The 26,449-nt window shown below is 51.1% G+C and overlaps 1 protein-coding gene across 1 annotated transcript; it reads left to right on the top strand.

The window, feature by feature from the left end:
• Positions 1-2,894: 2,894 nt before the first annotated feature.
• On the top strand, positions 2,895-24,455 carry LOC118856497 (histone deacetylase 4-like). Its single transcript, XM_036766806.1, has 7 exons — positions 2,895-2,924; positions 3,185-3,267; positions 3,336-3,454; positions 5,375-5,508; positions 16,370-16,454; positions 17,761-17,902; positions 18,816-24,455. The coding sequence occupies exons 1-7, from the start codon at positions 2,895-2,897 to the stop codon at positions 18,853-18,855; spliced, it is 633 nt and encodes a 210-aa protein (XP_036622701.1). The 3' UTR covers positions 18,856-24,455.
• Positions 24,456-26,449: the final 1,994 nt, after the last annotated feature.

Raw genomic sequence — 26,449 nt, 5'->3', positions numbered from 1 at the left:
ACTTGGGCCCTTTGTGAGGGAGACGACTTCAGCCTCCGGTGGCTTGGATCCCTGCCCCCCCCCACCCCGAATGGAGCAGCCAGAGGCAGGAGGATGAGGCCTGGACAATTCAGAATGCCGTTGGAGTCGTTCGGCGATAGAATCCAACAGGACCGGCCTCCCTGTGCGGCCCTGGGCAAGCTGGGGGACGAGAATTCCTCCTTCTGGAACCCCTAGCACAGGCGCGAGACAATATGCTAGGCTGACACCTTCCTGTGGTCATTCCTTCCTTTTCTGTTCTTCTCAGATCACTTAGACACACGTCCGTCCGCCCTCTGTCTCTCTGTCACCTGTTTATCTCTTATTGATCTTCCATCCATCTGTCTAGCATCTGTACATTCATCTCTCCTCCATCCGTCCCCCCATGTCTCCTCTGCCCCTTATCTCTCTCCATCCATCTGAGCCACGTGCTGTACTAAGTCCTACTGAAACTACACAGGCAGTCCCTGCCCTCCAGGTGCTTTTGTTCTGCTAGGAGGCAGACCATCCACAGATCAGTCAAAGCAGAGTCGGTGCCACGCCAAGATGCTCATGAAGCCTCTTGAGCGTGTGCACCTAGAATGGAGGCAGACTGGCCGGTGGCTGGGCCGATTGCAAAGGCAAAGGTCCCCTGGGATGACCCTTTGTAAGCCCATCTGCTGTGTCTGCTGCCGAGCCCTCAGGATGCCCAAACCCGCCAGGGTGGGCCATGCGTGGAGAAAACTGCCCAGTGCCTTGGCTGGTCCCATTTCACGCCCTCGGAAGCCACACGTTTCTGGTGGTCTCTGATCTTTTCAGACCCCGTATTCTTGAAGATACTGTACAAGATGAAAGAGCGGGAAGTATTGCCCACCAGGCCGCTGGGCTCCATGCCTACCAACTGCTCAGGAGGAACACCACCAAAGTACAAACGTCCTGTGTGGGGACGTCCAGATTTTTTCAAGGGCTTCAAAAGGCATCAACCCCCGCCCCTTGTAATAGCCTAGAAATAGATGCTTTAGAAAGAAGGAGTCTCTGGAAAGGAAAAGTTCCCACCCTTAGCCCTGGCGCTGCCCGTACCATGACAGTGATGGCGAGTTGGGGACAGCACGAGTGTGCGGCCTGACCCCAGAGGAAGAGCCCACCTCCGAGTGTGTGGACTGGCCGGTTGGCCAGAGGAAGAGCTCACCTCCATGTGTGTGGACTGGCCCACTGGCCAGAGGAAGAGCTCACCTCCAAGTGTGTGGACTGGCCCACTGGCCAGAGGAAGAGCCCACCTCCATGTGTGTGGACTGGCCCGTTGGCCGGAGGAAGAGCTCACCTCCAAGTGTGTGGACTGGCCCACTGGCCAGAGGAAGAGCTCACCTCCAAGTGTGTGGATTGGCCCACTGGCCAGAGGAAGAGCTCACCTCCAAGTGTGTGGACTGGCCCACTGGCCAGAGGAAGAGCTCACCTCCAAGTGTGTGGACTGGCCCACTGGCCAGAGGAAGAGCTCACCTCCAAGTGTGTGGACTGGCCCACTGGCCAGAGGAAGAGCTCACCTCCATGTGTGTGGACGGGCCCACTGGCCAGAGGAAGAGCTCACCTCCAAGTGTGTGGACTGGCCCACTGGCCAGAGGAAGAGCTCACCTCCACGTGTGTGGACTGGCCCACTGGCCAGAGGAAGAGCTCACCTCCAAGTGTGTGGACTGGCCCACTGGCCAGAGGAAGAGCTCACCTCCAAGTGTGTGGACTGGCCCACTGGCCAGAGGAAGAGCTCACCTCCAAGTGTGTGGACTGGCCCACTGGCCGGAGGAAGAGCTCACCTCCAAGTGTGTGGACTGGCCCACTGGCCAGAGGAAGAGCTCACCTCCAAGTGTGTGGACTGGCCCACTGGCCAGAGGAAGAGCTCACCTCCATGTGTGTGGACTGGCCCACTGGCCAGAGGAAGAGCTCACCTCCAAGTGTGTGGACTGGCCCACTGGCCAGAGGAAGAGCTCACCTCCGAGTGTGTGGACTGGCCTGTTGGCCAGAGGAAGAGCTCACCTCCATGTGTGTGGACTGGCCTGTTGGCCAGAGGAAGAGCTCACCTCCAAGTGTGTGGACTGGCCCACTGGCCAGAGGAAGAGCTCACCTCCGTGTGTGTGGACTGGCCTGTTGGCCAGAGGAAGAGCCCATTAACATGTGTGTGGACTGGCCCACTGGCCAGAGGAAGAGCTCACCTCCATGTGTGTGGACTGGCCTGTTGGCCAGAGGAAGAGCTCACCTCCGAGTGTGTGGACTGGCCCACTGGCCAGAGGAAGAGCCCACCTCCATGTGTGTGGACTGATCCACTGGCCAAAGGAAGAGCTCACCTCCAAGTGTGTGGACTGGCCCACTGGCCAGAGGAAGAGCTCACCTCCAAGTGTGTGGACTGGCCTGTTGGCCAGAGGAAGAGCTCACTAACATGTGCGTGGACTGGCCCACTGGCCAGAGGAAGAGCCCACCTCCAAGTGTGTGGACTGGCCCACTGGCCAGAGGAAGAGCCCACCTCCAAGTGTGTGGACTGGCCCACTGGCCAGAGGAAGAGCCAACCTCCATGTGTGTGGACTGGCCTGTTGGCCAGAGGAAGAGCTCACTAATGTGTGTGTGGACTGATCCACTGGCCAGAGGAAGAGCCCACCTCCAAATGTGTGGACTGGCCCCCTGGCCAGAGATAGAGCCTGCCTCCAGGTGTGTGGACTGGCACACCGGCCAGCTCCCCTTTAGTTGGTAAGGAAGACTGCCGGATTGGACAGAGCCTGTGGAGGGCCAAGCCCTTCCCTCCCCAGCCCCTGGGGGCTTGTGGGTGGAAGCAGACCCTCCCAGGGCAGCTGCCCACCTGGGGCTCTGTGGAGACACTCCCTGGGTTTGTCCTGTGCTCAGCACAAAGGATCAAGATGGCTGTGAAGGAAATCTACAAGATGGAGGTGAGGAGGGAGTGCATTCCAGGCATGGGGGACAGCCAATGCAAAAGCCTGGAGGTGGGAGATGGGATGCCACATACAGGGGGCCACAAGTAGGCCCATTGGCATGGACGCTGGAAGGTCAATTGCAACCTGTCCTTGGCCACCTGTGCTGTGTGACTCCCAGGCAGGCTCCCACTCAAAGTGCTGGGGGTACATCTGGCTTCCTCCTGCCTACTGTCAGCCCACAACTAGCCCATCTTCATTGCCCTGGGTGTGAGCAGGTCTGCATGTTTTTCAGAGGCTTTGAGAAAAGTGGCCCTCACTGCATCTCTGGGCCTGCTACCCCAGGTGGAGCAGAGGGGAGGTTGGCTCTGGGGGGCTCTTTGGGGAAAGGGTCCGCAGGGTTAACATGCCTCTCCTTGTGTTTTGCAGGACAGTCGTCATGCCAGTGGCTAACGAATTCGCCCCAGATGTCGTGTTGGTTTCATCTGGTTTTGATGCCGTTGAAGGCCACCCCACACCTCTTGGAGGCTATAACCTGTCAGCAAAGTGTAAGTGTGGTTTTCAGATTGTTCTCGAGTTTGGTTCCAGTTTCAGCACTTTGGAGAGGGAGTGGCCAGGGGAACTTGGCAGTACTGTGCCCCTTCTGTCTCCACCAACATGCCAGGCTGTCCGATTTCAGTCTGGGCTTCTCTTTTTTTAATCACCACCTCAGTGACCCTTCTGCCTGCAGCCCACCGCCCCATGGCCTTGAAATGTCCCCACCCTGAGGACAATGAGTTTTGTAAATGAGGCCTTTGAACCATGCCAGGTGAGTGCCCTGACTGCCTTTGGGTACTGTCCTCAGCCTGTGAGCCCCAGCTCCTGGGTGGCCTCCAGGGAGCCAGGGACCCTCCCCAGGTACATAGCCTGCTGTTTCCCTGATGCTGGTGAAGCCAGCTGGGGCCGGACCTTACCCGCTGCTGCCATCCCCAACACAATAAATGCCAGCTGTGGGGAGAGTCCATTTAGCCTGGGCACTGAGGGCGTGGCAGGGACAAACAAGGCCTTTTTGCCCTGTTGTGTTCATTTCTGATCCTAAGTGAGATGAAAGACCTGTTTCCAGTTCAGGCCCATGAGCTGTGCTGAGTGGGCAGTGTAGACACCAAAAAAGGTGACATAGCCCCTGCTGTCCAAGGGCATCTGTTCATCCCCCACTGTGTGCCAGACACCGTGCTAGAGGCCCAAGATACAAAGGCAGAATTGAAAGTCCCTGCCCTCCCAGAGTGTCTATTCTACAGTGCCTGCTCAGACTGGCACCCCATCTTCTCATGCCCTTTGCCAGGAGGTCACTGCAGCCATCTGCCAGTCCAGGCCCCAGGATCCTGGCATCTTCTGGCCTTGGTCTCAGTGAGCTAGCAATGCTGGCCAAGCCCCTGCTCCCTTAACTCTGCAGCTTTGCTTCAAAGGGGGACCGTCAGGAGGGAGATCATCTGGCCATTATTGGCTTGGTCAGGAACCCACCAAAGATATAACTAACTAGCATCTTGCCTTATGAAGTTTTTCTGGAACATGTGGAGCCTGTGAGGACGTGGTCCAAGGGGAGGATGGAAGACTGGGGCAGGGCCTGTGCCATCCCCAGCTGGCTCCACACCATAGGTGCTCAGAGTACCCTTTCTGTCAGGGCCAAGTTGTTAGAAGGTTTCTCTGGAACTTTGCCCCATGGGTCCTGCCTTCCCCGATGGAGGAGAGGGCAGCCCAGCAGCGGGGTCAGTGTGGCTGCTCTCCTTTGTGCCTCTGTCGGAGTAAGCCTGCCCGACCCGACCACTCCCGCCCTTTCTTACACACGCACTCACACACTGACACACACATTCTCACATATTCATACATGTATTCTCATGTACATTTTCACACACTCATATTGTCACACACATATCACACATTCACATACACACCAATTCACACACATTCTCACACATTCACACGTGCTCATATGTTTACACATGCACACTCAAACATAGTCACACACTCATGCACACATTCATACATTTTCACACTCACATTCTCACACACACATATACACACACATTCTCACACATACACATTCACACACACTCATACATTCTCACACATTCTTACACACACTTATACACACTCACACACTCACGCACACTGTCCCAGAGTCGATGATCTAAGGCTCTCTCAGAGCCTTTCCCCTTAGATCTTCCCTTACCACCCTCCCAACAGATCATTTTTTACATTAGTAAATTCAAAGCATCGAAAACATCATTCTTACATTCACGCAGATCAAAAGGGGGAATCCAGCCCCGAAATTCTGCGATGAATTTATTAAGCTCAGACCTGGCTTCCATTAGGCAGCCGGGGCCCCAGCCCCCTCACGGCTTTTTTAATATGATGTAATACCTTTTGGGACTGCTTTGATCGCCTGCCAGGAGTCTGTTCAGCTGCCGACCTTTGCCCTTCTCCTGCAGGTTTCGGGTACCTGACGAAGCAGCTCATGGGACTGGCCGGCGGACGCGTCGTCCTGGCCCTGGAGGGAGGCCATGACCTGACGGCCATTTGCGATGCTTCGGAAGCATGTGTTTCTGCTTTGCTGGGAAACGAGGTAGGAAAACGAGGAAAGGTGTTGGGACGGTTTTACGTGGATGGGATCAAGGGACGGCGGCAGCCGAGTGCCCCAGACAGCCCCGTGGGCTCCCGCAGACCCCACCGGGCCCAGCAGTCGGCGATGGGGGTGCGAGAGGGCCCAGAGGGGGAGGGTCCTGCCCAGGCACCCAGGCCAGCTTGTCTGGCTTTTCGGTGGGGTGCCTGCTCTGAGGCGGGGTGCCCACTTCGAGGCGGGGTGCCGGCTCCGAGGCAGGGTGCCTGCTCTGCCCGTGCCCCCAGGGCTCACCTTTGCTGCTTGGCTTGCCTCCCTCAGTCTCTTCTTTCTCATTATGAACATCTCTTCAATCTCATGGGGTCCTGAGGCTGTAGATGGGAAGAGGCCACAGAGTCCCCTTTGGGTAGTCCAAGGCACAGAGTACCTTGACCCACTCCCACTGTGTCTAATTCTCGAAGGTTCATGGAGTTTTGGACATGCCTTATTCTCTAATTGAAGCTGAACGGTAGCCTGGGCACATAGATCTTCGCTCCTCATGGTCCCTGTTTGAAGGCTAAAACAGAGAGAAAAGGGAATGATGAGTGGCAGGAGACTGGGAGGGTCGCAGCCAGGCTGTGTCAGAGGCAGGATCTGAACCCGGGTCTTCTTGGCTCCAGAGCCCCCCACCAGGCCACTCTCATGAGTGCCAGGAAGAAGTGCAGCAAAGAAGGGTATTTGCTGCCAAAGGAGTGGGGGTCCTCAAGGGTTTGGTGCCCAGGTTGGGTCGAGGAAGGCTGGCAATGAGCTGGATCAGCCCCGAAGTGTGGGGAGGGGGCTGCTGAGGAGTGAGAAATGGCCTCTGGGCCAATTCTGTCCTCACTCACCACAGGCACTGTCCTTCAGAGAAGCTAATTGCTTTGCCCAAGGTCACACAGCACATGCTAAGCCTAGGCCCTGCTCCTTCCCTCTCCTATTGCCTTGCCTCTCCCTCCCTCCAAAGGCCCAAGTGTTTACTATCCACTTTGCACTCGAGTTTCTAGGAACTAGGATTTGAATCCTCACCCACTGGTTTCACCTTCGCCCTCAAACCCAGAAAGAAAATCCTGTCATCACTCAGCCAGCATCGCTCCCCAGGTGCTTGTGAGGTCATCTTAGGTGAGGGAGGGGCCTCCTACCCCAGACACGGCACCCTCAGCACCAATGATCTTACAGATGAGGTGATTGGCGACCTTGAGAAGAGAGCTCCCCTAGTCCAGAGTCAGTCCACAGTCCCCAGCCCAAAGCCGCGGGCATCTGCCGATGCTCATTCCACAGAGCCTGGCTGTCAGTGGCCAGCCTGCTGGGGTTCGCTGTGGGCTTCTCTATAGTGGGCTGCTGCCCAGGAAGAGCCCGTGTGCGTGCGTGTATGCGTGTGCACATGGGCGTGTGCGTGTGCATGTGTGCCTGTGCACATGTGTGTGTGCGTATCTCGCTGGATTTCTGGAGGTAACATTTCAGGGAACTATGTACTTAATGTCTCTCATTCAAAGACAACTTGCTTGATCCACTCTCAGAACCTCAGGGTTGAGAGGGACCCCAGAAGGGGTTGGCCAGCCCCCACCTGAAAGATGTCTCATGAGGGCCAGGAGTCCTCACCTCTGAGGTGGCCCAGAATGCTCTGGGAACCCCATGGTTGTGAAGAGACCACTCAGTCCCAAGCAGGTGAGGCCAATAGCAAAGGAGGACCCCAGAGAGCAGGGTTCTGACCCATGCTGTGACCTAAAATTGTTACCTCTCCTCTGGGGCCGCCATCTGTAAAGTGAGTAAGCAGGGCCAGATGGCTTTCCCAGCTCAGGCCCCCTGGGCTTCTTTCTCTAAGAAGCAATGTGGCCCAGTGGCTAGAGGGCCAACTTCGGAGGGAGAAAGAGGGATTCGGAATCCTGGGGTCACTTCCTGACTCACTGCCCGCAAGATACAGGCAAGGTGCTGGCCTGTACTAGTGGATGGAGCTTCCACACCTGGAGGCCCCTTTGCCCACCCAGTAGGGTTACGCCCCAACAGGCTTCTCTGCCTGAGTTCTAACCTAGTGCCATCACTGTGCCAACTAGGGACACCATCTAACAGCCTCCCAGGGTCTCAGTCTTTCCACCTGTAAAATCATAGGGTTAGACTTCCTCTCCAAGAGCCATTTCAACTCTAAATCTGCCACCAGGAATCATTTAGTGAGTGCCTACTACATGCCTTGCCCTGTCCTAGGTGCTAGAGATGCAGAGAGGAGTGAGACAGGCCCTGCCCTTGGGGAGCTAACTTTCTAAGACGGTTCCATTCCACATTCTCTTCTCCTTTTCTTCACACCAAGAATGGCCCTGGGAGCCCAGGGAAAGCTGCTCTCCTTCTGTAAACCCCCTTGGCAGGGAAGTGCTGGTGGTCAGGAGCTTGCTGGCCCCAGCTGCCCATCAGTAGTCCCTGAGCCCTGTTCCCTCCAGCCTGCAGACACCAGTGAGCCAGTGGGAAATGCCCTTCCCAGCCTGGTACCTTCTTACCTTCCCAGCCCCGGCCCCCACTTCCTCTGTGCTCCAGGGGCACTGGCCCCTTCAGACCCTCTGTCTCCCAATTCCAGGCCTTTTCACTATCTGGACCCCATGACTGGAATGCTCCTCCTCCCCACCTCTTTCTCTTCCCTCTCTCCTTCCTCCCCTCTCCTCTCCACTTTTCTCCCCCCTCCCCCTTCTTCCTTCTTCCTCCTCCCCCCTTCCTTCTCCCCCTTCACCCCTCCCCTCCTCATCCTCCCACTCTTCCTCCTCTTCCTCCCCCTCTTCCTCCTCTTCCTTTCCCCCCTCCCCCTTCTTCCCCTCCCCTCCTCTTCCCCCTTCCCTCTTCCTCCTTCCCCCTCTTCCTCCCCCTTCTCCCCCTCCCCCCTCCCCTGCCCCCTCTTCCCCTCCTCCTCACCTTCCATCAAGTCTCTGCTAACATCCCACTTTCCACAAGAAACCCCCCCCATCGTCCTTCATCCTGGTGCCTTCCTGCTGAGACGATGTCCAGTTGGCCCAGGCTGTAGCTCGTCTATACAGAGCTGTCTGCATTTTGTCTCCCCCATTGGGCTGGGTGCTCCTTGAGGGCAGACGCTGTGTGCTTAAACTGGGCTAAGTGCTGGAGAAAGAAAGAAAGGCCAAATCCTTTCTATGATCTCATTGACTGATGGGTCTGCTTTGTGACCACGAACAACTTAGGATCTCCCTTTTCCTCATCCGTAGAATGCAGCTAATAATACCTCTGGTCCCTCTTCCAAGGTTGTTGGAACAAGATCATGGAAAGGATTTGGGAGAGCTTAGTTAGGGAAAGGGAGAGGCTGAGGGAGCTTAGGTGACCGGCCCAAGGTCACCCCACCAGAGCCGCAGCTCAGCGGCCAAGGAAGCCTCCACGGTCTGAGGCCAGGACCAAAGCACTCACAGCCCCACTCCCATCTCTGCAGCATTTGGAGGCTTCTTCCCAGGACTCCCCTCTGCGCGAGGGAGGCCCAGTGTCAGGAGCGCCCCAGCTTCACAGGGGATGATGCCCTGGAGCGGCACCTGCCAAGGGCTGGCGGTCATCGCCAGACAAAGATGTGGCTCGGCCTCTTCCCCGGTCAGCCGTGGAGTGGGAGTCTCAACCGTCCTTCAGCTTAGTAAATAGCTGACCGCTTCCTAAAGCGTCGTCAGCATTTAATCCACCTTTTCCATAAAGAAGCCACGCTTTGATCTCCTGTCTCAGTTGAAAGAGGACTCATTTCTCTCCCGAAGCCTCCTTTTAAGCCTGTTTGTGCATTTTTGTCATTGACGTCTTCAGACTGACAGTGGCGACTGTGGCTTTAAGAAGGGACCTGTTGAGGCTCTTGGACGGGCGTCTGCTCCCCTAACAAGAAAACGTTTCTCTACTTACACACATCAAAAAGCAGGAAACACTCGTTTTATCAAGGACTTTTATAAAATCTTTTTAATGCAAGAAAGTTGGACGGCCCTGCGGCTTCTCTGTCCTGCGGGGCCTTTGATGAAGTTTGATATACAGTGTGTTGGACGATTCTGCACGCACACACGGGCAGCCAGCTGTGGACAGCAATATGCCAGAGGGGAAATTGGCTAACTTAAGAGAGATGGCTAAATTATATGGTGAAATAGTAGGAAATGGGGGGGAGAGCACAGGGCCCCCCTGAAGTGTGTCAGTGCTTACCAGCTGAGATGAAAACTTCACTCTGAAGGACAGACACAAGTCAGGAGGCCAAGGCCACTCCTGAGGCCTCCAGAGCTCTCTGGGACACTGGATTTACTGAATACAACCACACCACTTAAGAATTAGTTTGGGAGTCAGGAGGGGGCGGGGAGAGATGTGGGGACTACAGTCAGATGCCCCTTGAAGCCACCAGGCTCAGTGAGAAGGTCACCCCCATTATAACTAGGACTAGCTCATTGACAGATGCTTTGTTCATAGGGGAAGGTGATGGGGGCAGGGGTATCATCCCCAAGAAGTAAGTATGTGTGTGTGTGTGTGGAATATTATGGATAGATGGAGCTATAGATGTGTATGTGTGTGTGTGCATACATACACATGCAGGTCACAGCTACATACTCCATGACAGTATTGGAACCCTAGTCTAAATGGTGCCTTGTCTTAGCACCACAGTGGATATGGTGAGTGAGGGGAGGCAGTGAGGGCTTTGGCAAAGCTTGGCTTGGATAAAGGCAGAAAAGAGGCAATCTCCTGGCAGCATTTTAACTGTTTCACTGTCCTAGTCTCTTTCAAAAGAGCTGAAGAAAGCCTGGGGCTCAAGCACCCCAGGGAAGGGCCACAGGGCAGTAGAGGGGGGAAGTGTTAAAAGACTGAAACTAACTGACTATGATTAACTAAGGATGTAATTAAAAAAAAGAAAAGACAAAATCTGGAAAATTAGGAACTAGAGAAAATGTTGCCGGGGGAACTATAGAAAAGAAGAAAAAGAAAAGAAAAAACTAAAACTTGACTCTTTGAGAATATTAAGAAAATAATAACCCATTCATTAACCTACCCCCCACCACAAAAAAAAAGGAAAATCACGTTCCCAAAATAGAAAGCGAACAAGGCAAATTCATGAGAACATATAAAGAATTATCCAAATTGACTCTACGTAATTATGTGCTTGCCAAATTGAGAACTTAAAGGAAATGAAGGATTACCAACAAAATATAAAATACCCACATTACAAAAACAAGAAATAGTCCTTAACTCAGTGTCAGAAAATGAAATTGTACTTTAAAAAAAGTTCTAAAAAGAACAAACACCAAGTGTAGTCCACACAGACTTAGAACATCTATCTGATGTCATAGGAACAATAGCTGTACTACAAAAATTCTCAGTAATTGAGAAAGCATGCTACCCGACTCTTTATGAGGCAAATATGTCCCTAAGATTTAAACCAGGGAGGGATAAAGCCAAGAAAGAGAACATCAGACCAACAGCTCCCCTGAAAATTGATGCAGAATTTCTTCATGAAATACTCACAAAAAGACCACAGTAATATACAAAATCTTCACTATGGACAAGTTGGATTTATACCAGGGATGCTTGGATGATTCGACATTAGGAAACAATTAACATAATTAATCATATTTAAAAGAAAAACAACCAAAACCTAGTGCTACAACTGGTGGTTGAAAAGGGAGCATTATTCACTCAGTCAACCAGTCTGCCGTGACACGCACAACAATTATTTTTTGGCAATGAATTGACCAGATGTTTTGGCATTGGGTAGACTGAGCCCAAGTGTTAACCAGAGCCCTTGTCTGTTTTCTCATTTTTCACAAGCGCACACACACACACACACACACACACACACATCCTGGTAGTGAACTGTGCTCTCTGTTTTAATCTTGTCATTCTTGGGGTGTGTAGGGTTTAGAGTTGGGCTTTCATGATGCTTTTAGGAGTTGACACCCCCATGGAGCTCAGGCTCCTGAACCAGGCCCCTCTTTTTCACTGACCGTCTGGTCTCATACATCCCCAGAATTCCACCCCAGAGGTTTTGCCCCTAAACTCAGCCCAGGCACATCCCAGCTCTGGGCCTCCATTTCCCCATCTGTGAAACAATCATACTGGAGTATAAACCTAATTAACTAATGGGTCCTTGTGGTTGATTGGAGCTTGTTTTCCGAGCTTATCATGGGGAAAGGACACCACAACGCAAGCACATTTGGGATCTACCCACACAAAATGAAACATTCCAGGAAGCATTTCCACGCTGATAGTGCTGTCCATTAAGAACTATGATGGCCCCAAGTCTTGGCCAGATCCTTAACCATCTCTGCCACTATTATCTTCACCATCGAAGTCCAAGTGAAAAAGTCCCCCTTATTTTGCAGAGGAGGAATCACACAGCTAGCTAGTAACAGAACTGGTCCCTGACCCTGGGTCTGCTGACTGCCAGACCAGCGCTCTTTCCATGAGGCCATTCCTTTTCATTCTCTTCTCTTTGAAAATGGGATGTACCCTTCCCTCCAAGAACTTCACCAGAAGACACCTGCCATGGCAAATCTTGTGCAGCAGGAGGCTCTCTGTGGATCTTGAGTCTTTGATGGATCTCCATCACCTTATTCCAAGGTCCCAAGCTGGTATTTTACATAATGGAAGATGCTGTATCCACTGACCCCAGAAATTTATTTTTCTAGACTAAATCATCCTTATGCCTGTCCTCCTTATAATCCAATGAGCCCTGTGCTAGGTACTGAGGATACAAAGACAGAACTGAGCTGCCCTCAACGAGCTTCCGTTCTGCTGGGAGATGATATAGAAACAGGAAAGACTAGAAACTCTATTTGGATGAAAGTGAGAATACCAACAATGGAAAAGATCTGGAGGGGCTTCTTGTAGAAGGCGACGAGCTGAGCCTTGAAAGGAAGCAGGGATTCTGAAAGACAATGGGGGACGCTTGATGCCCGCCATGCATGGGGCATGTCTGTACAAAAGCATGCAGTGGGGAAATGGGAGTGGAATAGAAAGTGCCCCGAGGGAAGAATAGGAAAGAAGAGTTAACAGTGGCCATGGAGGGCTTTACACGCCATGTAGGTGAAGGGTCTCTTTGATCCTAGAGGCAATGGGAGCCAAAGAGGATTTTGAGCTCGAAAGGAGGGATTGTTTCTGTCTCTGTCATCATATCTGCAGTGCCTAGCAAATAGTAGGTACCGAATCAGTGCTTATCGATCGATTGACTTTGTCGGCCGTGGACAGAAGACAGACCAATTAGGAGGCTGGTGCCATAGTCCAGGTGAGAGAGGATGAGAACCTATACCAGAGTTGGGTGAATGGAGAGGCCACGTGGGAATAAGGTCAGAAATCCCAGCTTCTGGCACCAAAATCACCTCAGTGGCTTTTCTGCTTTCTCTATAGGAGCCCCATCCTGGGCATCTTAGTCTCTCTGTTTGAAGTCCTTTGTGGGGAGGCCTTCTGGGGTTCCCATGAGGTAATGATGGCCATAGCAAAAACCAGCCACTGGAAGTGATGAAGGCCATTTGCCCCCAGGCAGCCTTCCCCTCTTCCACTCTAAGAGCACCCCCTCCCAGGAGATCCCATGAGTGGTGTCACTTCTAGGAATGAAATGGGTTTTTACAAACCATGAAAACCTTCCACCAAATTCCACCTAGAATTTGCCAACACATTTTACACCACATTTTCTCAGGGCTGCTGATGGCCTTATAATTCTTCCAAGACCCAAGTGAATGCTTTTGAACTAGAGACTATGGAAACTATCTCTATGGCTGATTAAAGTCACTCTGAAGAACAAAGACAGTTTTATTAGACCCAAAATTGATCCACCTGGATGGTTGTGTTATCTTCCTAAACTCCAGGTCCTCTCTCTTCCCCAAAAAGACCAGCTTTTAAAAATAACATTTTATCGATATCTTTTGTTTTTATCAGCTAAATTCCCCATTGTATTCTCTGCCAACCCCCTCCTCTGAAGGCCATCCCTTATAATAAAAAACATTTCAGCAATATATCTCAGCCAGCATATCCAAAAAGCCTGATATCATATGCAGGACCCACACCTCCAGGGCAGAGGGGAGCAAGGAGACATAAGACCTACTATTGAAATATAAAAAAATTCCAATGCCACGAACAGCCTCTAGCTTACTTGGAGCCTTTCTGATCGGGATTCCTATTTCTGTTGATAAAGTAAAATTTGTCTTAAACCAGTCAAGCAACAAGCATTACTTAAATGCTTATTGTGCATTGGGACTGTTTCACAAAGTTCAGACAGAGGCGGAGTTGTCGCTGGGGCTCTAGGAGTAATGACAAGAACCATGTTCCTCAGCATCGTTGTCCTGTGTGCCCTTGGACATGTGCCAGCGATGCTTCCGGCGAGCCTCTGGAGGATCAGAAAAGGCCTAATCCTGTTAGTCAGAGAAAACCACTTCTTTCACCAAATAGTCCATAGAATATTGAATATAAAGGAATAACAGGAGGGAAGTAACTTGCCCTAGAACTGTTTCTGTCTGAACTCCATGAAGAAAAAGGAGGACAACGGGGAGATGGTGGTGGTGACGATGGTGAGGATGATGGTGACGATGGTGAGGATGATGGTGACGATGGTGGTGATGGTGATGGTGATAGTGGTGATGGTGGTGAGGATGGTGATAATGGTGGTGATGATGGTGATAATGGTGGTGATGATGGTGATAATGGTGGTGATGATGGTGATGATGGCTGACATTTAGCTCTCCAAAGTTCACAGAGCGCTTTAGGGATGTTACCTCATTTGAACTTCAGAACAACCCCTTAAAGTAGTTTTGGAATGTGTTATGATCCCCATTTCACAAATAAGGAAACTGAGGCTTAGAGGCATGGGAGTGGGGGGAGTTACCAAGAGGACCATGGAGACTACATGACAGGCCCCATTTGGCGACCGCGGTGGGGTAAGCTGCCTGGGGAGGTGGGGAGCGCTCGCTCCTCGTAAGGTCTGTTTTACCACTTGTTGAGGCGGACCAGCTGAGGGGTCTCATCCGACCCCAACGTATGGTGGTTTTGATTCTGTGCCTGACTTAGTCTCCAGACATTAGATGATCTGACAGCGTCATGCTCTGATGGATGGGCAGGTAGGATGTCATGTGGTCCTGAAGGCTAGAAAGGACCTAAAAGGCCAGCTAGTGCAGCCCCTTCATTTTACAGCTGAGGAGACCGAGGCCCATCGAGGGGAGGTGACCTGCCCAGGAACATACCGGCCAGAAGTAGAACCCAGATCCTTACGCTCTAAGCTCAACATGCCTTCCACCATCCTGAGCTGCCTCCTCTCCTGTGTGGCCCAGCTCCTGGCCTGCTCCCCCACCCTCCCTTCCCCCTTGCCCCTCCACCATCCCCTTCCTCCTTTCCTGCTGGTGTGTGAACATGTCTGGTTCATTTTGGAGATTCAGAGTTCCTGCCTCTAGAGCTGCCGAGACTTCCTTCTTCTCAGACATGGGGAGGATGCGCTCCAGAAGGAAACGTCATCGGTGATGACGTCAGCGATCCTTCTGCAGACTCTGTGTGCACATCCTTCCCGGGGCTGATGCTCCTTGGCCTTAGGGCAGAGAAGGGACAGCCCAGTAGGGCAGTTGGAGAATGGGAATGTGGGCAAGTACCCGTACCTGCCTTCACTCCCAGCACCCCCAGGCAGGGGCAGCTCCGGAGCCTTCTTTGGCTGTCTGGGGAAGTGTGCCTTGCCTTGCCTCTAGCCCCAAAGACCACAGTGTAGGGGCTGCCTCAGAGAATCTGAGTGGGCTGGGTTTAATGGCAGAGCTGAAGGCCATCACCGCCTCTCACAGGAGAACGGAGGCCCGGGTCTGCGTGTCTGCCCCGCTGGGTGGAAGCTCACCAGGCCCGAGGCAGCCCCTTCTCCACTGGGGCAGCTCCCGTTGCTGGGAGGCTGTCCCTCTGTGCATTTGACAGCCTTGCTCTGAGTGGGGTCTGAAGGCCCCACTAGCCAGGGCTCTGGGGCAGCAGCAAATGCCACAGCTCCTGGGCCACTCAGACCCTCTGTTATTGAAGGAAAGTGAAGGAGAGAATGAGGAACGAGATCGTGTTCAGAATCAGTGTGGGGGGAGATACTATCCTCAAAATTTGGGTTGTGCTTTAAGGCCTGCGAAATGCTGCACCCATCTCATGTGATCCTCACGAGGACCCCGGGAGGTTGGTGCTACTATCATCTGCATCTCACAGATGAGAAAACTGAGTCAGGCAGCGGTGGTTTGTTTCGTTTCTCTTGGGGGGAGGGGGTTATACACAGCTCAGAAATGCCTGAGGCTGGATTTGAACCCAGGTCTGGCTGCTGGACTTGGACTCTGTCCTGAGTCCATGTCTTCCTTCTGACACTGACCACGTGACTCTGGAGAAGCCCACCTCAGCCTTTCTGAGCCTCCATGTCCTCGTCTGTAAAATGGGAATCATCTCTAGCACCTGCCTGCTCTGAGGCTCAGACGGGACCAAAGGCACGGGTGTACCTGGCTGGACTTCTCAGAACACCTCCACTTGCCCTGGTGTCAGCAGCTGCTGCTGCCCGTGGTGTCCTCCTCCCGTCCAGCCAGCTGCAAGTGCGTTCAGGGAAAGCAGCTTGATTGGAACCGAGCTAGGATCATAGACTTGGAGCTGAGGGAGACCTGCAGATGGGGAAACTGAGGCCCCCAGGAGGGCATTGACTATGCCAGGGTCTTGCAGCTCATGAATCTCTGAAGCAGGCTTTAGACACGTCTGGGAAGTCTGTTCAGATCCTCAGAGTAAATATTGAAAAGCTGTAGCCAGAGGTGCCAGCGGAGGCAAGCCCTCCTGGTCTGCCTCACCTCTCCTTCATGGGCAAAGCTGACCGCCAGCCCCTGAACACCTGCACACAGCTCCTCTAAGTCACCCATCTCTCTGTCTCTCTCTCTCTTTCCAGCTCGACCCTCTCCCGGACAAGGTCTTGCAACAAAGGTCAAACGTCAACGCCATCCACTCTATGGAAAAAGTTATTGAAACCCACAGTGAGTATCTTCTGTGTGGGGTGGCCCATCCTGCTCTGATGCTGGCACTGTGCCCGCGGGCTGGTCCCCCCCAGGTGTGCCCCTGTGTCCTGTCCAACGTCCCCTCCGCTGGCTCCCCCCAGAGCTCTGGTGCCTACCTTGAGGGAATTCAGAACAATGGTGGTCAGAAGTCTGGCACAGAGTCAGGTCCAGGTACTGTGCTAAGCCTTGGGGATGCAAAGAGAGGCAAAGACAGCGCCTGCCCTTGCTGAGCTCCCGGTCTAACGAGGGAGGCGGCAGTGTGCAGGTGAGCCGGAGATAGTGGGAGGGAGGTGCCAGCATTTAGGGGGGCCAAGAAGGCCTCCGAGAGAAGGTGGTGCCTCAGCTGGGTTCTGAAGGGGCCAGGGAGTCCAGGAGGCTTAGATAGGGCTGAGGCACCGACTGTTGGCCCAGGGTGCGCTGGTGAATACATCCATTTCAGCCAGCACTCATTGACTGCCTGGCGTGCCCAGAAACTGTGCTAGGTTCTACTGTTCTAGGCTCTGTACTGCTCTAGGCTCGAGGTGCTAGAAATGACAGTCCCTGCCCTCAGAGAGCATCTCTTCTCTGGGACGGCTGCCCATGAGCAAAGCTGATGGGAGAATCCAGGAAGGCTTCCCGCAGGAGGAAACAAGAAGGCAGATAAGGATCCTTAGTGGTGGGATAAGACAGAGGGTCCCTACTGGCCCCCTAACCCTCAGTCCTCCCCAGAGAGAAGTTATGCACCAACAGGTCGAGGGTTACAGCTCTCCCCATATCCCAAGAAGCTTAAAGTGGTGACAGCAGCAGGAAACACCCCTAACCTTCACCCAGCAGCCCTGCTGCCCCTCCCCCTGCTCCATGTGGACTTAGGCCTTGAATGTCAGGTTGAGAAATTGGCACTCCCTTCCTGGGGCAGTGGAGAGCTGCAGAAGCTCCCATTCCTGCCAATTAATTGTATTCGAGCCAGATGAGCCCGCTGCTCTGTGACATCCATCTCCCACCTGCCTTTGCACAGTCTCTGCCACCCCTGGCACACCCACCCTGAGGCAGCTCACCCAGATACGGATAGAGGCAGAAGGGGGTGGTGGCTGAGAATTTTATGTCAGGGTTTTTTTAAAATAAAGTTTCTGGGTCTGTGGTTCCCATATGTGTTCCAAAAGCAAGCTGCTTTTAAACTTGCCAATGCTCAGGCAGGCTTGGGAAGTCTCAGCCCGTGGATGGCAGTGTGCCCTCAGCCTGACTCCAGGAGAGGGAAGCTGGGGCTGGGCTTGAGGACCCCTAACCACCGCTTTTCCTTGTCCTCCAGGCAAGTACTGGCGTTCCCTGCAGCGCTTTTCCTCCACAGTGGGCTACTCCCTTCTTGAGGCTCAGAAATGCGAGAACGAAGAGGCAGAGACCGTCACCGCCCTGGCCTCGCTGTCTGTGGGGGTCAAGCACGCCGAGAAGAGGTGGGTTTCCCTTCTCTCTGCGCGCCTCCTTGGCCCAGGGAGCCTCGGGACAGCTCTGCCCTGGGCTCCCCTAGGCACGGGATGGGCCCCCTCAGCAGTGACATAACCAGTCCTCTCTGCCCATTTGTCACCCACATTGCTGTCGTCTGAGGGCCTGAGGGCTCGTCATGTCAGGAGCGGGATCTGAGCATCCCCTCATCCTGGCGGCCGCGTGGGCAGGAGCCTCTCATCCATTCACTGGGCTCTGGGGCTCCTCTAGGCAGATAATGCCCAGTGCCTTCAGGCTGCCATGGGGGTGGTGGGTGGCAGGGGGAGGGGCAGCGAGGATGCCAGTATCTAACTGTAGAAAACAGAGGCAGGCGTCACTAACTGCTTCCAGTTGTGACAAACCCTTAGAAATATGTGGAAGGAAGTTTAATCCAGAACAGATTGACTTAGTAAAAAAAAAAAAATTACTTCTCAGGGTGGGGGAAGCATGGTGGGGAGAAGCCAAGGGGGAGGGCCAGCAAGCTGGGTGGCAGCAGGCGATTTCGTTGATCAAGAAAATCCAGTGCTTAAAATGCCTGTAGAGGGTCCATGACCCTGAACCTGAACTGACTTCTCTCTCTCTCTCTCTCTCTCTCTCTCTCTCTCTCTCTCTCTCTCTCTCTCTCTCTGTGTGTCTCTGTCTGTCTCTCTGTCTCTCTCTGTCTCTCTCTCTCTCTCTCTGTCTGTGTCTCTCTCTGTCTCTCTCTCTCTCTCCCCTCCCCACCGCCTCTCCCCTCCCCCTTGTTCTCTCTCTCCCCCCTTCCCTTTCTCCCCTTCTCTTTCTCCCCCCCTCCCTTTTTCTCTCTCCCTCCCTCCTTACCCCACCGTCTCCACCACCTTTTCCCATGTCCCTTTCCCCTTCCGTGGCTTTGGGGTGACATCACAGGTCAGACGATGAGCCCATGGAAGAGGAGCCCCCTCTGTAGCATCCAGCTCGAATCTGCTGGTCTCTGGTTTGTGCGTCTCTTGTCTTGAAGCTCTGCCAAGAAAATTCCTCTTGTTCCTCCTGCGTCCTGTCAGGGTGTTCTCCCAGAATACGCAAGGACAGCCAGGTGTGACGTAACAACAGGACTGGTCTTTCTGGATACGGAAAACGAGTCTTTCTGCATCTACAGATCTCACGATATACATATAGATATATATCTACGTCCATAGATATATAGACACGCGCGCGCCCACACCCCCACCCGCAGACACCCACGGACCCGCCGGTGAGTGCCACACACGTGTGAGCCAGGCGATCTTTCTCCACTCCAAAGTGGGAACCCGTGAGGAGAAAGCAGCCGGTGGCGGCCTTGGGTGGATGGGCCACGTCGCGTGAAAACAGACAGCAGCAGCAGCCGCCAAGGAGACCCGAGTTTCAAAGCTCTAATAATACAGAAAACAAACTTCATTAAAACTGGTGCTTAAGGTTTGATTACCCACAATTCCACAGTCTCCGTTGAAACCACTCGACTCATCGTGTAGCTTGTTTGTTTGTTTTTTTAGAAAAAGAAAAGGAGAAAAAAGAAAAGGGGAGAAAGGGTTTATGACTCTGGCCTGCCTGGGAGTCAGAAACATAATCTACAAACCCTGATGATGCTCGAGGGCGGGTTTTTAATGGGGAGGGTGGGGGGCAAGGAGACTAACCTCTCTCTCTTTTTTAGTAGAACAAAAACAGAAAAAATCATGAGCACCCACCCTGGAGGAATTGGCTTTAGCTTTTCAAAGCCGCCTGAAGATGAGAGTTTGTGCCTTTTTTTCAATTGATCTGATGGATTTGGTGTGGCTGATTTTTCAGAAGTTTGAAGGACAATGCCTTAAGTTTAAAAGAAAAGAAAAAGCAGGACTCTGTGGAGTGACTTCCTCTGGCTGTCAGAGCCAAGATCTGCCAGCGAGCCCAGAGCGAGCGAGAGAGTGAGGGAGTGGGAGCCTCCGGCCTGTGCTCACATTAGGACTAAAGGCAGGCCGGCCTCCCTGCCTGCAACACCTCAGGAATTCTCTCCTGAGTTGGGGGGCGGTCGGGTCAGGTCGGGTCGGTTCCGTTTGGTTCGGTTGGTTTTTTGTTTTTTTTTTTTTGTGGTTCTGTTTCATTTCATTGCTGTTTAAGACAAATTAAGGGAGTTGCCCCCAAAGTGGCAAATACTGTTGGGTGTTTTGAAGTCTGACAAATTTAAAACAATCCAAGGCGTTTTCTTTCCAGCATTGATTATATATCAGTCAAACACAGCAATTTGGTTGTTGACGCATGTAATAGACACACTTGCAGTTTTAAGATTGGGGTTCTTTCCCCTGAGAGCAGACTAGCATGAGGTATTGCTTCAAATGTAGGTATAAATAGATATATATATATATATATGTATGTATAATGTATATTCCAAATGTACTCCAGGCTTAGAAACTTGATTCTTATGAAATCTTGATAAAATATTTATAATGCATTTATAGAAGAAATAAAAAGGTAACTATAATAAATGCAGATTGTAAAAGCCACCTTTTAAAGGTCCCTAGCAAATGGTTTCCTTGTGAATTGGACCAGACCGGTGCTGAGGGAAAGAGAAAATTGGAAAGGCTTCAGATCGCCAGCACATTAGCCACTGGGCAACTACCCTCAATGTTTGCATTTTAATTTCAGGTTCTGTTTGTTACGTTGGGTTTCTTTTCTGCCGGGCCCTCTCTCCCCGCTTTTCACACACATACACAGATGAGTTTGGGGTTCTTTTTTTTGAGGGGGAGGTTTGGTAGCAAGAACTAGAGAACTCTGTTGTTGATTTTTGTATCAATATTTTCCAATCCTGAAGAAACCTCATTTGTGTGGATTTTACATTTGTTTTCCATTGGGCAGTTTTCTGACTAGTAATGATGTCAAAAGGCCTTTCTTGCCTCGGTCCTTGCTTGTATATTTTTTTTAAACTTTTTAAAGTCTCGGTTTTTTTATTATTATTTTGGGGTTTTTCTTGTTTTGTCTTTTGTACAGTCAGCATCTTTCTGCCAGGCTGAGGAGACGTTACAGTTAGACTTTGTTTTCAGAAGTGGAGCATTTAATGCAAAGAGGGATCCATGGGTCTGGCCTGTGGAACGATACCAGCCAAGGTCTCTTTCCTGTGTTCTGTTCTCCAAAGGACGCAAAGGAGCTGGGGTGTTTTGGACCTTCCACATCGTAGCATCGCGTGGGGGGCCTCCCCCCACTCTTGTTGGCATGCGGCTTCACTGGAGGAGACTTGTCAACCTTGACAAATATCATTTCTAAACTTCTTCCTTGAAACACCATTGTTAAGATAGAATTTTAACTTTTGTTCTCCAAAGACCTTTGGGGAAAAAAAAATGTTTTTGAGAATGTTAAACGGGGGCGAGGAGTGTTTTTCCTGTTTTTTTTTCTTTCTGCCATCTGGTTTCGACCCTCACTCTGAAGCACCAGATGCTTATTACTGGAGTATGGGACTGCAGGAGACCGATTGACACATGTACTTTTTTTTTTTCAAAGTTTATAGAATAGTACAGTTCACTCCTCCGGACAACCCGTGTTTTCTCTTTCCTTTTTTTGGTGACATTTGAAGTCACCATTTTCATTCCAAAATTGATTGAATTCAGACTTGTGGAAAGAATTTGAAACTGTGGGGGGGGGGGGGTTAGTCCCCTCTACGGAGAAGGGGCAGCCAAGGAATTTTCTGAGCTTACTCTAGTTTACGCTTCAGCTTTTCTGATCAACGCTAACGGCATGGGAGGATTTCTTCCTTTACCCTCAGCCGACTGAGAAGGGCAAGGTTTGGGTGCAGAAAGACCCAAGTGAGCTGGGCACCCCTTAACCTCTGCAGGTCTAAAACCTAATTTGGCTCCTTGGGGTTGTTTGGACGAGGTTGGTTTTCTTTTGAAGTTTTAGGTGTTTTTGGTTGGGGAGGGGGGCCGAGAGGAGGAAGCAATCATTTTTTCTCCTCCATCCTGGTGGCGTAGAAGTGGGCACGGGCACCCCCCATTTTCCCCTCTCAGAGCTTTTTTCTGGAGCACAGCATTCAGTGTCAGCAGCAGGGGGAGTGTTTTTCGGGGTTCCCTCTTCACTGCAGGCAGTTACTGGAGAGAAAAAAAGAGTTATTTGTCATTTTTACAAGATGCTGGGGATGACGGGGACCTTTCTGTGGCCCAGTTATCATTTCTGGACTTTGTGCTATTTACTGCATGTTGCAAAGACCCATCGAGTTAAATCCCCTTTGGTTTGTCAGCCTCCTCCGGCCCCGGGCAATCTGCTTAAAGCATCGACTGTTTCACTTTGGTTTTTGTCTTTGGCTGGGCATGGCCCGCACTTGGTCTTTCTCTGGCGGGATTGTGGGGCTCCTCTTCTCCCGGGCTGACCACAACTGCCGCTAGCCCATGGATGGAGCTTCTGTTAGCTCTCCATTCTCATGCCGACCCCAGGGGGGGTACTTTCTTCACCCCATTTCTCACTTGCACCTTTGCCGAGGCTACTGGGGCATTTTTCAAATGCTGGTCCACAGGGTTGGTGAGTGAGCACTTTACTGGCCCCTGGGGAGAGGGGTGGGGGTCACCATTGGCACTCCTGGAGCAGCTCAGGTGGCTTGAAGCCACTATCCTCATCTGTCCTTTTCATATCCCAACCCTGGAGCCCGAGCATCTCTGACCATCCAGGATGTGCCTGAGCCCCACCAGCAGAAGCTCTGAGGTTGCTCCCCCAACCTGCAGCCCCCAGCGGGCTGGCCAGGGACCCCATTGCTATCCAGTTGGGGCTTGTCAGTGGCCACTCCCCCCACATTGGTGTTTGGTGGGCCCTAGTTTGAAAGGGCCTCTTGTCAAAGCCGTTTTGTTTCTCCCATTTCTTAACTTTGATCTCTCTTACCTGTTTGGAGAAGGAGGACAGTGGTTTCTTTTTTTCAACGGTCTTAGACCCAGAATCTGCAAGGGGCAGGTTTGCAGGACCCCACAGCCCCTGCTGGTGAGGTGCTGGGGTTGGGGGGGGAGTTGTTTTTCAGCTTTGTTTTTATTTTCTATATAGAACATTCCTTTGTATTCGTCACAGTCATGTATTCATTCCATTCTGCTTTTTGTAAACTTTGGGGCCCACGTGTTTTATGGGCATTGATATATATATAAATATATATAAATATATATGAATATATTTTTTTAAGTTTCCTACACCTTGAGGTTGCATGGTCTGTAAGGTTGGCATGTCTTTCTATTGTATACAGATTTTGCACGCCAAACTTGGCAGCTTTGGGGGAAAACAAAAACAAAAAACAAAAAAACCTGGTTTTTTCCCCCTCTCGTGGCATTTGCAGATTTTTAAAAAGGTGGGACATTTTCTGTAAAGCAAAATATGGAAGGAGAGTGGGGAGGGGGGAAGTTTGCATCTTACTGAACTTATTCTGGAGAATTTGTGCTTTTTATTGTAAGAGAAATAAAAGGACTGCTCAGACCTTTGTCATTTTAAGGAAAAAGTTTATCGAGCAATTGTGACCTACCAGTCATAGAGTTTATTGTATTTATGTGGAAACAGTGTTCTGGAGAAACTCCGCCGCTGCCGCTGAGTGCAAAATGGAAACTGCCTGGGTCTCTTCGAAGATTTTTTGTTCCTGGGTTGGGGGGGAGGGGGAGAGACATGGTTTTTGTTTGAGCTTTTTCGTTTCCCTTCTGGGGGTGAGTGAATGTAACCCTTTCTCAAAGACTGTACTTTGGACAAAAAACCTGACGTGGAGCCTAAAGAGTTAGCTTCTCTGCGCCCCCTTCCCCACCCCACCCCCGCCCTTTTTTAAAGTGACTTTTAGATGAAATTATCCATCGATCTCACGTTCTGATAAACAGTCGTGGACTGTGTGAGCAACACTGTGGTTTAAAAAATTATTCTGTCGACTGCATTGAAAGGAAACCCAAAGTTTCTTCATTGTTCTGAAGCTAAGTCGTTCGGAGGCCGGCTTCCCTTTGTCTTTGATGTTGATTTAAAAATATCCTATTGAAAGAAAAAGAAATCTAACAATTTTGCGTGTGTGCTCCATAGTGGAGGCGATATTTTCCATTTATGGGGATGACAAACTTATATATATATATATATATATATATAAAAGGGGGGTCGAAGCATTATTCGCCCGAGAGCTTATTACAGATGTATGGTATCCAAAGCTGTAACTATATATATTCTCCTCTCTACCTATCCATGCTCAGAATGACGTCACCATTGGTAGCAGCTCCCACTTTCTTCCGTCATCCAGACGCAATCTCCCTCTTACTTGTACGGCATCTGCTCCCAGGAAGGGCAGCGGTGTTCTTTGTGCCGACCTCTGCCCGTGTCCCTCGCCTTTGCTCGGTGGACCCGGAGGTCTGTCTCTCTTCCTTTCTTTTTCTTTCTTTTATTTGGTTTTTTCTTTTTCTTCGTCACTGTCGTTTCCTCATTTTGTCCTGGTTCCTTTCCCCCCACTGGCCAATGGTGTCTTTCTCTGACAGTACCGACTTCTATTGGAGCTTTCTTAGGAGTCCAGTATTTTGTACCACATTATGACAACTTGTTATTCTTGTGGTGTAAATAAAAAGAAAAAAAATCTCATTGCAGCCCCAGCTTGGTCTTCTGTCCACACTCTTGTTCTCAGTCCGAACTAATTGTGAGTGTCAGCACCAGAGTCCGGTGAAACAGGTTTGACTCCAGGGTGTTTGACAAGCAGCTGCGGTAGCTGGGAAAGCCAGCTCACACCCGGTCTCCCAGTAATCCCAGGGGAGGTGGAGACCGTATCAGGCTCAACATTGCCCATGCCCAGGGTCCTGAGGATGCCTACTGATGCTTTCCCACATGCAGAGGGATGTCATCAGCAGCTGCCACTAGGATTTCCTGCACCCCCGGGGGACCCTGGCTGAGAGCAGAGAGACAGGATGAAGAGGCCAGCCTTGCTGTCCAGAAGGCCTAGGTTGGACTCCTGCCTCTGACACATACTAGCTATGAGTCACCCACCTGGCCACAGGGCACATTTTCTCTGTGCCCCAGACCACTGTCAAAGGCTCCAAGTCGCTGTTTCACCCCGATAAGGGAAGTTTATATATTAGGGTTCCCCATGAAATCACAGGTTAAGATTTTCTCTCCCCTCCTCCCCAACATACACACGCGCACACACGCATACACACACAGAGCACACCAAAGACTTCTGGTGCCTCATCTTGATACAGATGTGACCCTGGTCATTGAAAGCCTGGGAAGGTCCCACCAAACTCAGGGTGAGCCTAAATATGGCATGAGTGTCTTTTGTCTAAGGAGACCTTTCCTCAGAGAGGCTCATCCTGGGTTGGCTTCGGTTACAGAAATCTAAGAGAACATTTCTCAAGTCACCAAAGGTTGTGGAGGTACCATCCTTCATGATCAAGTCATACATCCTTGAAAGATGGAAGTACATTATAGTTTGGAATGGGGCTACATACTTAATATTCACATACAAGAGAATGTCTAGTATTAGCCCAAGAGGCTGGTTTCAATTTTTAGATTGACGGTAAAATATTAACAATGTAAAGGGGGTAGTGGACTGTTCATGTTTTGGTTAATATTGAAAACTGAAAGCTCACCATCCCATTCCATTAATGTGAACATTGACCACAATACACACATTAAAATCCCTCCTCCCTATGCATAGATCTCAACTAAGGCCCCTCTACCACTTACCCTCATGGTACCAGAGCCACCCCAAGTTCTCTGAGGCCCAGCCAGCAAAGGGCCAAAGGCCCCATTTGGGTGCGTTGTGCCCAATGTTGTCCAAGTCCAGTTTTCAGTGAACTGGCAGGGCCTGGGACGTTCCGTCAGGGAAGATGTTAACTGTTCTACCCCTTCCAGTCACCAGATCTCACAGATGCAGTCCTTTTTAAAATATCTTGATACAGGCGGACGGGAACATTTCCATTCCCCCAGAAAATTCTCATGCATTAGTGGTACAAAGAGAAGGCATGCAGAAGCCTTCCTTCATGTGCAGATTTAGAGGGCTTAATGGAAGTCCCTGACATAATCTGTTTAGAGGATCATTAAACATATATTTACAGCACTAAGTTCATTTTATTACCAGCATGCAATGAAATGCAGTGTCATTTTTGGTGCTGGTGTTTCCTTATACTAGTGCTCTGCCACCTGGTACATCCATGGTGACCTATTTTTGGAAGCAATGAAATTTAATAGGGTCTTGTCCTTAGGGTTCACTTGAGGCCCACAGCAGGGGCATTTCAAATGTATGAATTTGCTGGTCCCTGTGGAAACAAAAGAATGAGAGAGAATTTAGCATTTCCCTCCCCCCAAGAAAGACTGGGATAAACTCATTAGGATATTGGTTATTTCTATTAACTATCATGACTACCAGTCATTCTCAGTACTTCAGTACCAACCAAATAAGTTTTAAATTCGTTCCTCTCCCCTCTTCTTCTATTTTCCCAATGGTCCCAGCCTGTGGTTTTCCTGGAAGAGCTCCCAATGAAGGAGTTGTGAGCCCAGTTATTTATCAGTTAATCATTTTCAAAGGCTTTCTGGGAGACTGAGAGCACGCCCCTCCCCGGTAAACAGAGCTCTAGCAGGGA

Source organism: Trichosurus vulpecula, chromosome 7 (genome assembly GCF_011100635.1).
Source record: "Trichosurus vulpecula isolate mTriVul1 chromosome 7, mTriVul1.pri, whole genome shotgun sequence".
NCBI lineage: Eukaryota > Metazoa > Chordata > Mammalia > Diprotodontia > Phalangeridae > Trichosurus > Trichosurus vulpecula.
The sequence above is the reverse complement of the archived record's forward strand: the minus strand, read 5'-3'. Positions and strand labels throughout refer to the sequence as shown.